Source organism: Anneissia japonica, unplaced genomic scaffold, assembly GCF_011630105.1.
Source record: "Anneissia japonica isolate Jap-2015-1 unplaced genomic scaffold, ASM1163010v1 scaffold287748_len1686314_cov196, whole genome shotgun sequence".
Classification (NCBI taxonomy): Eukaryota; Metazoa; Echinodermata; class Crinoidea; order Comatulida; family Comatulidae; genus Anneissia; species Anneissia japonica.
In genome coordinates, this window is record NW_022727190.1 from 110662 (window position 1) to 123531 (window position 12870).

Sequence of the window (12870 nt, forward strand, 5' to 3'; positions counted from 1 at the left end):
GCAATAATACAATTGGCCTACTTAAAATTGGGTCAATTGACGTATTAAGCGATTTAAACAATGTGCACAAAATCCAGAAATAAAACATGTAACTTACCATGATTATTTAATTGAGGAAATTGCACCAAAATTCAACTGAGAAAAATATAAATAAGCTTGGATCTCTTCACACTGGTCTTTCTACGATGAGAGACGATGAAGACTGACTGTCGTGTCGACAGAATTGCGCCCTTTTTATAACGGCAGACAAAAGCAGCCGTGCGAGCGAATGGGAATTCGAGACGTTCCATGGAATAGGTATCATTTTTACGCTACATGGGAAGTACAGTATAGGCCTAATTGTAGTTTTTCTGTTAAAGTTATTTTCTTTGGATTATTTTTTTTGAATAATACCTGTTCAAGCATTGTATTACAGGTAATAATAAAGTTAATCTTATTCAGTCATTATTTGTCGAGTTAGACCTGCCATAAAATTCGAGGCCTATTGATTGAGTGTTCATGGCCTGATTCTCAGCCTGGTGGCATGAGTAACTCCGAGTATAAGTCGGTGACCGATATTAAATTTATGAATTATAATTATTCTGCGTCATTATTATCGTAATGTTCTTTATCATAGACGTCAACATCATCTGACCATCGACATCATCACCATCATCATCGTCTACATCCTCATCGTCATCATCATAATTATAATCATCTTTCAACATCGTCATTATCATCATCCAGCGGTGGCGCTAGAAATATGCCGACAAGGGGTCTAACATGTCCGACGGAAGGGTCCGAACCAAGGCCCGGCTAGAGTCTCGGTCGACGGCCCGGAATAAAATATCCCCAGTAGGGTACACGGGGAGAGTTTTTATGGCTTAGTATGGTCTAAATTGTGCTTTTAGGCCACAATATTAGGGATTAACAATCAAAACAATATAAAAAATTCTCCCTCTCTACCTCCCCGCTGGCGCCACCACTGTCATCATCAACATCCTCATCTTCATAGATTACGTCATCGTCATCAACGTCAATAATTCGTTATTTATCATCATCATCACTATCGATGTCGTCGTTGTTATCATCATCATTACAATCATCATCGTTGTCGTTGTCATCGTTGTTGTCACCATAATCATCATCGCAGTCCTTTACGCGTGAGCCCACGCTTTGATAAGATCCTCTGCACGTAGAATAAATTGAAGGGAACAGGATAAACATCTTGAGAAACGTTAAGGGTGTCGGATGATCACACCTGGGGCAAACAAATCAAATTAATGAAACACGGTTCACCACACACATCGTGCAGTCATATCCACACATGTGCACACACATTATCTGTTCTTACAAGGATATTCATATTTTTATAGATAAAAAAGGCCCCAAGCAATATAAATTGGGAAGGAAGAAAATATTTTTTGTCTGTGCATGCTGTGTTTCACCAGTAATATGCTTATTATGTTTTGAAAAACTAGTGTCGTGGTATGAAAATAATAATGAATTTGTTGGTAATAATGATGATGATTGATAATACAACAATATATTTGACTGTTATTACTAAAATAGTGGTGTGAATTGTATAAACAAAAGAAACCTTTCAAAATGCCCCTTCACTATATGACATAGAAACAACGAATGAGACCGCTGAAGTACAAACAGATCGACGTTTGGCCACCTTTCGCCCTTTATTACAACACATCTTATGCACAAAAAAAAACTATTATTAGTCATAGGAACCTCACAAAACAGTTATATAATGGTAAGATTACTCGCCAATATGTAACCATGACAACCCAAACATACAACAGTAAACAATCCAAGTACTGAATGGTATCGTAAATGATCTAGAACCTTTCTCGAAAAAAACAAAAAACAAAAAGAAAAAACCCCGCATCAAACGGCATTTTTTTTTTAGCTAGGCACTACTCTTGAATAAGCGCCGTGGTGCTTATCATAATATCATAATTTATTTTTAATATAATCGCTAAGCACTTAATTAAGAGTACAGTACATTATTTACAATGCGTCTTTTGTCTTTTTAGAGAAACCAATTTCACACGAAATTAATAATAAGTATATTTAACCGTGGCGCATATTTGGAAAGGACGAAAAAAACAGGAAACGTCGGTGTAAACTGTCTTCCAACAAATGTTTTTCATAGTAAAATGACGAATCCCCGTTACAAATATAAGGGTTAATTTACATTAAAATCGTTGTGAGGTCTACTACATAATTCGAACTTATGAAACTTCAAATATTAATCCTATTATTTTTAGTCAAAATAGTTAGCTCTACTTGTTCTCTTTTCGTTTTAAAATATTGTTTTCTAATGTATATTTATGCAACCACAGCTTAAATTGTATAGAAAATATCATATAAAAAATCCCAAGTGTCATGTCAGAGCCTAGGTAGTTTTAATGCAATTTTTATACATTTCGAACGCCGATGTACACTGTCAGTGTAAATAGGTGTTTTGTATTTCGCATTTGGCCCAGTGGCTCATATCACTGCCCTGCCACACCGCGTTAAACAGCGACTGAGAGTTATCTTCTGGTGTTCTTGTGCCACCAAAATCCCCCTTAAATACGCCAGCAGTTCCTGCGTCCTTTACTCTCGTACCCTATCCTCCCATGCTCATCCTATGGTGCATACAGTTTCGAAACCCATGGACTGTCATCATATTGTACATCGTATCATACAGTTATCGACAAGCACCACTTCGACACCTCGGTGGCTGCTCCGACGGCGTAACATAATAAAGGTGTAAACATAGCTACATTAAGTGAGTCGTTGTGGTGACGAAAACGTATTTTATATTGGTCTATACATATTTTAGACCTATATATGTATTGATCATCTGTTACTTTTATTATCTGAATTCTGCATTTATTATTTCAAAGGAAAAATGCAGATTAGTATTCTTCACTTTCAAGCTCTATGCCTTCAAGAGAATCTAAGCCGATCTCTTCGTAGTCCTTTTCTAATGCTGCCATATTTTCTCGAGCTTCGCCGAACTCCCCTTCCTCCATACCTTCACCCACGAACCAATGTACGAAAGCACGCTTGGCGTACATTAAATCGAATTTGTGATCAAGACGACCCCATGCCTCGGCAATGGCTGTGGTGTTGCTCAACATACACACAGCACGTTGTACCTTTGCCAAGTCACCTCCTGGTACCACCGTTGGAGATTGGTAGTTGATGCCAACCTTAAACCCAGTTGGGCACCAGTCAACAAATTGGATGTTTCGCTTGGTCTTGATGGTAGCAATGGCTGCATTTACATCCTTTGGCACGACGTCACCACGGTACAACAGGCAGCAAGCCATGTATTTCCCATTTCGAGGATCACATTTTACCATTTGGTTGGCTGGAAGGAAGCACTCGTTGGTTATGTCAGCTACTGAAAGCTGCTCGTGGTAAGCTTTCTCAGGTGTGATGACTGGAGAATAGGTCACAAGAGGGAAGTGGATACGTGGGTAGGGAACCAAGTTGGTCTGGAACTCAGCCAAGTCCACATTTAACGCACCCTCGAACCGTAGAGATGCAGTAATTGAGGATACGATCTGGCCAATCAAACGGTTTAAGTTGGTGTAGGATGGTCTTTCGATGTCGAGATTACGGTGGCAAATGTCGTAGATAGCTTCGTTATCGACCATAAAGGCGCAATCAGAGTACTCGAGAGTTGAGTGTGTTGCTAAGATTGCATTGTATGGCTCGACAACAGCAGTCGCTATCTGGGGTGCTGGGTAGATGGAAAACTGTAGCTTCGACTTTTTACCAAAATCAAGGGACAGACGTTCCATTATGAGTGAAGCAAAACCGGATCCAGTACCCCCACCGAAGCTATGGAAGATCAGGAATCCCTGAAGACCACAACACTGATCTGCCAACTTACGGATTCTGTCGACGACGTCATCAATAAGTGTCCTACCGATGGAGTAGTGACCTCTGGCGTAGTTATTTGCTGCATCTTCTTTGCCGGTAAGTAGCTGTTCGGGATGAAAAAGTAGACGGTAGGTGCCTGTTCGAACCTCATCTAAAAAGGATAAAGGTTTGACGTTAGATACTTTAGTTGCTGGTATAATATATATTCTCACCAAAATACTTTCTTAGATCCATTTATCTTCAATACACAAAAAAAGGAGTTCCCCAGTAAAGTTATATAGTATAAATACATATAATTACTGCAAGTATTTAACTTAGGATTGGATAGGATAGGAGTACTTCTGTGTAAATCACACCAAGGATAGCCCACTAAGTCCGAAGACTTGTTTCCAGTGGGGTCCATCTAACCGGGAGACAATACCCTACTCTTCTCCGAAGAATGTATTGCGTTCTTTAACGTGCACATGGTATGGACCATATTGCACAAGGGACCAATGGCTTAAAACGTCTCATCCGAAAGACGGTGCGCTATGGTAACTTGTATTTCAGCCCTCCAGTTGAAACACAAGGACAGCAGTGATGGGGAATGGGTACCGTACCTAGAGATCTAAACGGTTCAGTGCACACACACAGTGGCTACCACCAGTTTAGCCGACTGAGCTAACTTATGTTTATTTAGATTGACACAGGAACGAAAACTATTTTATCATGTCGCAAACATGATCATTCCATTCTTTCTCCATGTTTAATGTGTTCATAAGCTTATTATTGAAGTTTATATCATTACGCTTATGTGATTTTAACTTAATTATTTTAACTAATATCGTTATTCTTATATGTGTTATTATTGCTATTGGCAGAATTGTAACTTTTTTCCCTTTTTTTTTTGTTGTAATAAATTAGAAACAATAGTTTTACGGGACAAATCAACCTACCGACAACGCTCGGTTCAAGATCAACAAATACGCATCTTGGAACTTGTTTTCCACTTTCAGTCTCACCGAAGAATGTACTCATAGAATCGTCGCCACCCCCAGTGGTCTGGTTACTTGGCATCTGACCGTCAGGTTGGATACCGTGCTCCAAGCAGTACAACTCCCAGCAGGAATTACCAATTTGGACACCGGCTTGACCGACATGGACCGAGATGCATTCACGCTATTATCAATGAATATGCAAATATATAAATGAACTAACTGTACATTCAGCTCATAATTATCATTTGAATATTTTGTTTAGTTCTAATATAGTCTTTGTGATATAGGCCTATGCCTAGTTGTGATATTTTGTTTAGTGCTTCTTGTAGCCTCAGGTTTCATATATTTTTTAAAGAAAACCCTACATGAATTAAACATGGATCGATCCGTCGATCGAATCGGTCTAATTGATTAATTGATTGTCATGTCGATTTGTACAGTGTAGTTTGTTATTAAGCTGTCGATAGAGGGAGCGCTGTATGATTAATGAAATCGCACGGAAATTCAAATACATATTTTTTTTGTAATGCGTCAATCTACTAATTACTAAACGTAAATGATGACGTAATAAACGTTGGATGTAATATTGGGTGAGAAAGTGGATGGAAACAAGCTTCGGAAAATAGATATGCAAATTTCTTTTTTTATTGCGAATAGTTGCTAGTATTTGTAGAATTTTGCAACCTTACGAAAACGAAGACAAATAGGCCTACTCATTGTTTGTGAATAATAGTTCGCGCACTGCAAGAATTCTTACCTTGGCCAAAGGGCTAACAGTTTCAAGAATAAAACAGGGCTTTTGAATCCTGATTTCCTAAGTGTTATGATGAATTAATTCAACAGTTCCGGTAAATCATTTTAATTAATATTTATGTTAATATTATTGTTATAATCATTTTTGATGTTTTTCCCTGAATACTGGTGTTTGTCTTCTATTTTGAATGTTTTTATCTTTTCTTTTACTGTAAATTGTCTCATCCAATCTTTATGTTCGATTGCAATAAAGTTTATTGTGAATTTATATTTTGAATTTAATTGGCACGGATCTTAATTTCGTTGGTGCTTAAAAATTATAACCTTTGTTATATTTACAATACTGTATATTGACGGTTCTGAAAAACACTTTGTAAAATTAACAATGACCGCCAAACAAATTATAAAATAGATGGATGTAATGGTGTTATGACGGTACCGGTACTCCATGGTTCATTATTTTACGGGGATAATCATGCCCTGTGATTTTCATTCCATACAAATCGATAGGCCAAATCTGGTCACTTTTGCCTTTAATCGTCTGTGTATAATCGAGGTACCAAGTTTGTTTCGGGATAGGCTATGTTTATATCCATTCTTATTATTTATCAATTTGTATATATTATTACTAATGCATCATCTCCGTCAGATGCTAGTCTGTTTATAATGACCTTATTTTACTGTGGTAATCACGTTTATTGTCTCAAACTCTGACACGTCAATGGCTCTTAGAGACACTTGAAAGACACGGAGCTATGTGCTAATGGTTAACTTATTTAGTAGACCTCTATTACAAAATTGCATTGCCACTAGGTAAAAATTGTGTTTGAAAAATTGATATTTTGTGGAGATATTCGAATCCATATTTAAGATTTCAAATAATTTAGAACCAAAATGGGGAGACAGTTCAATTTGATTACGAAATGTGTCAAATGAAGTAGATATTCAGATATACAAGCGCTTGAATCGTTGATATTTACGATAAATGTGTTATTTACTCGCCATAGAAAATGATATTAGCAGGCCTACATCTAGGCGTATACTAAAAGGCCTTAAGAAGAGCAAATAGGCCTCTCGCAAATGGCTGTAAGGTAGCAAGTAAATTATTTTATTTAGAGGCATGCCCTATACTTTGGCAATGTACTTGATTTTTTAACAAATGTGGCCATCAAATTCCATAGAAAATTATATTAGAGGCCTACATCTCGGCATCAACTAAAAGGCCTTAAGAAAAGCTTAAAATAGGCCTATCGCAAATGGTTGTAAAGGTTTAAAGCAAGTAAATTCTTTTATTTAGACGCATACCCTATACTTTTGTCAATTTACATAATTAAACAAATGTTGCCATCAAATTAAATCTCTTCATGAATTCTTACGGTTCCAAAATGGAACAGGAACGCGGAAAGTACAGTCGATAGGCTGCGTGAATAGTAACTTACTATTGTTATGATAGAAATAGCTGGTGCGGTCTTGCAGACAAAATTAATATGTTATGCTTAGTTCATTATTACTTTGAGAATGAGTTTGACGGGCACTCTGCTATTATAGGCCTATATCGGTGGTACCTAGCCTCTGATCGAACCCTTTAAGCTGAGAATTTTTTATTCGATTTTCAAACTGCATTGTTAAAGCAATCAACACTGCCAAAACAGATGACCTATTAAAAAAATATTCAAATCGTGTATTTAAACCATCACTCACCATTATGATTTAGTTTTCTCAGTTTGAAGTTGATACCAATGTCGTAGGCCTATCGTCTGTACTTTCCTGCTAATCAATAAAGTATTGTAGTGTAGATATCATACCGACAGCGCCACCGTGATGACAACCACCATGCGATTTCCAGTTGTTTTGTTACGTACATTGCAGCGAAATAATCTACTCTACTACGACTAAAGTACATAGATCTCTGTTCAATTACATAAATATTTATTTATTAGATTGAGGTACAGTATACATTAAGACAGCAGTCAAAAAAATTATCAGCATACACAATGCTGTCTGTATCTTGTTGTGTTGAATGTTTTATGTAATTCATATTAGGCCTATTGTATTTATTAATATTCGTCGCCTTCTTGTTCTTCATCTTCTCCAGCCATAGAATCAACGCCAACCTCTTCGTAGTCCTTCTCCAGGGCTGCCAAATCTTCACGAGCCTCGGAGAACTCTCCTTCCTCCATACCCTCTCCTACGTACCAATGTACGAAAGCACGCTTGGCGTACATCAGATCGAACTTGTGGTCAAGACGAGCCCATGCCTCGGCGATGGCTGTGGTGTTGCTCAACATACACACGGCACGTTGTACCTTGGCTAAATCACCTCCTGGTACCACGGTTGGAGGTTGGTAGTTGATGCCGACTTTGAAACCAGTTGGACACCAGTCGACAAACTGGATGGTTCTTTTGGTTTTGATGGTAGCAATGGCTGCGTTGACATCTTTAGGAACGACGTCACCACGGTACAACAGACAACAAGCCATGTATTTGCCATGACGTGGATCACATTTCACAAGCTGGTTGGCAGGTTCAAAACAGGCGTTGGTGATTTCTGCAACGGTCAGTTGCTCATGGTAAGCCTTCTCGGCTGAGATGACTGGGGCATACGTGGCAAGAGGGAAGTGGATACGTGGGTAGGGTACCAAGTTGGTCTGGAACTCTGTCAAGTCCACATTCAATGCACCATCGAATCGAAGAGATGCGGTGATGGAGGATACAATCTGTCCTACTAGACGGTTTAAGTTGGTGTATGTAGGTCTTTCGATGTCAAGGTTTCGTCGGCAGATGTCGTAGATGGCTTCATTGTCTACCATAAAGGCACAGTCTGAGTGCTCAAGAGTAGTATGAGTTGTCAAGATAGAGTTGTATGGCTCTACCACTGCGGTTGCAATCTGAGGTGCTGGGTAAACGGCAAATTCTAGTTTCGATTTTTTGCCATAATCGACAGACAAACGTTCCATGAGGAGTGAAGAGAAACCAGATCCAGTACCACCTCCAAAACTGTGGAAGATCAGGAATCCCTGAAGCCCGGTGCACTGATCTGCCAATTTACGTATTCTGTCGAGAACCACGTCAATGAGTTCTTTGCCGACGGTGTAGTGACCTCTGGCGTAGTTGTTGGCGGCGTCTTCCTTGCCGGTGATTAGCTGCTCGGGATGAAAGAGTTGACGGTACGTACCAGTTCGCACCTCATCTGCAGACAAAATAGAAATCCAGTAAAGAACCGCGTGTGTATTTTATAAGCAAACAAATATAATCATGATGACGAGAAGCTTGAATATATAACATCTGTAGTTAGCTTTAATGCAGATCTGGATCTTTTTATAATTATCTAGTGATAATTGGGATTTTTCGAAGATTTCTAATAAACGGTAAATCTGCAGCCTAACTCAATGTATACATACCGACAACACTTGTCTCAAGATCGACGAACACAGCACGTGGGACGTGTTTACCCGCCCCAGTTTCACTGAAAAATGTGTTGAAGGAATCGTCACCACCTCCGATGGTCTTGTCACTTGGCATCTGACCATCAGGCTGGATACCGTGCTCCAAGCAGTACAACTCCCAGCAGGCATTGCCCATCTGGACACCGGCTTGACCAACATGAACTGAGATTACTTCACGCTGAAATTAAAAAAAGAGATATATTAGCCGTTTATTTTTCGTAATAGATTCAGTGATGCATGGTTTTACGGAGTATAGAGTTGTATAAAAGCAGTAGGCCTACAATAATACAGCATTGCAATAACACGAAACTACTTCAACCCTCCGACTTATTTTTATGCCCACCCATGCTTTAGTCACGAAATCGGCCTGGTTACCTGGGGTGGGGCTAAACAGGCTTTTGCCACTTCCCTAAAATAAAGTTTATAATATACCGGTAATCATTATAATTATGATAACAAACATGGGGCGTATATGGGCTCAAATTTAAGGGTGGTGGGGAGGGGGTGGGTGTCAAAATGTTTCCAAAAAACTAATACTAACATAAAAGGGGGATCCGGGGTCCTCCCCTGGAAAATTTAGATTTTTACATGGCGGGAATGAGTTTCCCGACTTCTGAGGTTGTCGTTTGATGACCTCTGGAAAACGGTCAGTTAAACTTTCTCATTCAGATTAAAGTAAATAGGCATATTATGTGTGTATACATAAACAATATTGAGTAGTTGCATACATATTCAATATTGTTTATGTATGCAACTACTCAATATTGTTTATGTACATTGAGTAGTTGCATACATATTTTTTTTCTATGAATCGATAAAACCCAAAAGAGAAAAGGAGGTCCGGGTTCTCGCCGGGAAAGTTTTGATTTCTAGATGGCGGGAAATGAGCTTTCCCGACTTCTAAAGTGTCATTTAATGTCTTTTAGTTCCTCAAAATGGAATGTTTCTCATTCTTATTCCAGTAAAAAGGCATATTATGTGTGTACCGGTATACATACAGAAAAAAAATATTGAGTAGTTGCATACGTATTCTTTTTTTCCATGAATTGATGAACCCCAAAAAGAAAGGGGGTCGGGCCCTCCCTCGGGAATATATTGATTCCTAGATGGCTGTAACAAAAAAAAAGTCAGCTCCTGAAAATTAGGTCTAGATTTGTTTTTGCCAAGGGGGTCAGGACCCCTGACGAGGACCCCCTGACTCCCTCCCCCTCTCAGATCCACCAATGACAAAGGTGGAACTGAGAGTGTGCTTTTAGATAAAATTGAGCTTCTAATTATCAAATTAGAACACTTTGAGTATGAAAGCTATTTTAGGCATTGATTTAGTGTGACACATTCTTAACTTTGTCGTACTTCATCCGTAGTGTTTTCACCCGCACCCGCTCCCGCTCCCCTTATAGCACAAATCTTCGATCCGTCCCTGTACGATACACACAGATAAATAATATGCAGATAGGATTTACACGTGTATTACCGGTATGACAACAATAATACTAACAATATCATACATTCCTTGTATTTCCTTCTGTTGTTGCTACATACGAGGTGGCGTAGGATATCGGTATACATCTGTATTAAAATAAGGTCACTACTTGAAGCCTGTTTTCTATATTTGAGAGTGTATGAGAAGGATATGTTTTGTATAAAGGTTTGTGGTGCACGAAAACGTACATGTTGGTGTTAAGGAACTAATTTCACATTAATCAAAACTAACTTTTGTTCATATTATTACAAGCCTGGTGTTTTAACCGTACCGGCGCTATAAGCGTCTCCAAAAAATAATAACTTGGTTAATGTAATCGGCGACATATTAGAACAAGAATAGTTTACGTGTGTAGAACTTACCATTATTACAGGTAATATGGAGATTGTGTTTGAATATTCTAATAACAGTTAACACTTGGTCCGCCTATGATGGGAGACTAATGACGACTGACTTCAATCAGGCTGATAACTTGAAGCATGTATTAAACGCCCCCACACGTCAAACTACATTGTGTTGCAGGGCGTATTCTGAGGCTAGCGCGCATGCGAGGTTATACATTTATATAATGATCTTCAAGCACATTGTATTGTGCCAATTATGTATATAGTATGTCATTTAAATATTTATTCCAGCCGGAGCCATTAGAAATATATTAATATAGTGTAAAACAAAACGGGTTAGAAAAAGAAGTACATTTGTGACATAAGACAAACAATCTTATTTTAATTAAACTGCCTCTATATCTCAAAACCTAAACCCGAAATATCACGTAGAAAATCTAGTTCATCTAGAATAACAGATATGTGTTTGGCTGTTTGTTTGTCTTTCCATCCATCCGCCTACCTTTCGTAAACATAAGACGGAATTATCCACCCGCTGCACGACGTCAAATGATAAAAAGATTTTAATAATTATATTAATGATACTGATAATAATACAGTACTGTACAGTAAATGTTAAATAATATTATAAATATAATATGCCCGCTCAAAGCGCTAAATAATGTAGGCCTCCAAGTTTCGCAGACCGTAAATATGACGTAAGGCGTTGGGTATCAAAGGCTTTATAGTTATTATAATATCGAGTAGGTATTTCGGATTTGAATATCTGGACAGTACGTTGTTCATCAATTGTTATTAAACATCAGTGATTTATTATAAGAACGCGTATTCATTAATGACATGGTTGTCGGCATAGTGAATGCGATAATCAATCAAATTAACTTGTTAATAGTTGTTTTGATATAAAATAGTCTCAAAATTTATGATGTACCAGTAGGCCTACAATGGCTTCTATTCTAACTGTTGTTTACTTCAATTCTGTACTTCGTTTTTCCTTGTACGGTACCCTTTTTTCCCAAAAGAACATCCTTTCCTATGTAAATCCCTTTTCAGTTGTCTTTGTAGGCAATCGGATATGTGCAATCAAAAACATAATTATTTATTCAAACACACGCCACACTTTGAGTGAAACCCCCTCCCCTCAAGTAAACGCACTCTCGAATAATCGCCCCTCAAATGACTGCGAACAATAATAATGGAAGGAACACTATGTGTGTTGTTTGTGTAGGCCTAACATACTATTGTGTCCATTTTTAACGAAGAGAGATGTATTGTACGATGAAAACTGTATTAAAAGAGCCTTGAAATTCTTTAACCAGAGCCTTGCAGGCGTCAACGTTCCTATGCATGATACACGACTTTTAGAAGTATATATACGTGTATATATATATATATATATATATACATATATGTATATATATACGTATATATATACACATATACATATATATATTCATATATATACATATATATATATATTTATACATATATATATTTATATATATATACATACATATATATTGATATATATATACATATACGTATATATATACATATGTATGTATATATATATATGTTTATGTGTGTGTATATATATACTTATATATAAGTGTACATTATATATAAGTATATAAGAATATAAGTGTATATAAGTATATATATAGGCCTATATAAGTATATATGTAAGTATGTGTATATATATAAGTATGTATATATAAATATATATACGTATATATAAGTATGTATATATATAAGTATGTATATATATAATATATAAGTATGTATATGTATTATAATGCATATATGTATGTGTATATATATAAGTATGTATATATAAATATATATACGTATATATAAGTATGTATATATATATAAGTATGTATATATGTATATATATATATGTGTATGCATATATATATATATGTATATATATAAGTATGTATATATATGTGTATATATGTAGATATATAAGTATGTATATTATGTATATATAT

The 12870-nt window shown here is 37.0% G+C and overlaps 3 protein-coding genes across 4 annotated transcripts in view; all 3 read right to left on the minus strand.

Moving 5' to 3' along the window:
- Positions 1–230, minus strand: part of LOC117113624 (tubulin alpha-1 chain-like) — a 5772-nt gene extending 5542 nt beyond the window's left edge. Inside the window, exon 1 of the mRNA XM_033257025.1 lies at positions 98–230. Coding sequence (XP_033112916.1) covers positions 98–100 — 3 coding nt within the window. The 5' untranslated portion in view covers positions 101–230. The remainder of the gene's footprint in view (positions 1–97) is intronic.
- A 1415-nt stretch (positions 231–1645) lies between these two features.
- Positions 1646–7432, minus strand: LOC117113549 (tubulin alpha-1D chain-like). Its single transcript, XM_033256908.1, has 3 exons — positions 7305–7432; positions 4809–5031; positions 1646–4024 (listed from the first exon to the last, which is right to left on the minus strand). Exons 1-3 carry the CDS (start codon positions 7305–7307, stop codon positions 2898–2900), a joined length of 1353 nt encoding a protein of 450 aa, XP_033112799.1. The 5' UTR covers positions 7308–7432; the 3' UTR covers positions 1646–2897.
- Positions 7433–7515: 83 nt separating this feature from the next.
- Positions 7516–12870, minus strand: part of LOC117113546 (tubulin alpha-1 chain-like) — a 12489-nt gene continuing 7134 nt past the window's right edge. Inside the window, exons 1-3 of one of the 2 annotated variants that reach the window (XM_033256905.1) lie at positions 10895–11046; positions 9005–9227; positions 7516–8793 (exon numbers count right to left, since the gene is read on the minus strand). In XM_033256905.1, the coding sequence (XP_033112796.1) occupies positions 7661–8793; positions 9005–9227; positions 10895–10897 (1359 nt within the window). In that variant the 5' untranslated portion in view covers positions 10898–11046 and the 3' untranslated portion in view covers positions 7516–7660. Of the gene's footprint in view, positions 8794–9004; positions 9228–10894; positions 11047–12870 lie in introns of those variants that run through there. The other variant, XM_033256906.1, reaches the window with a different exon arrangement.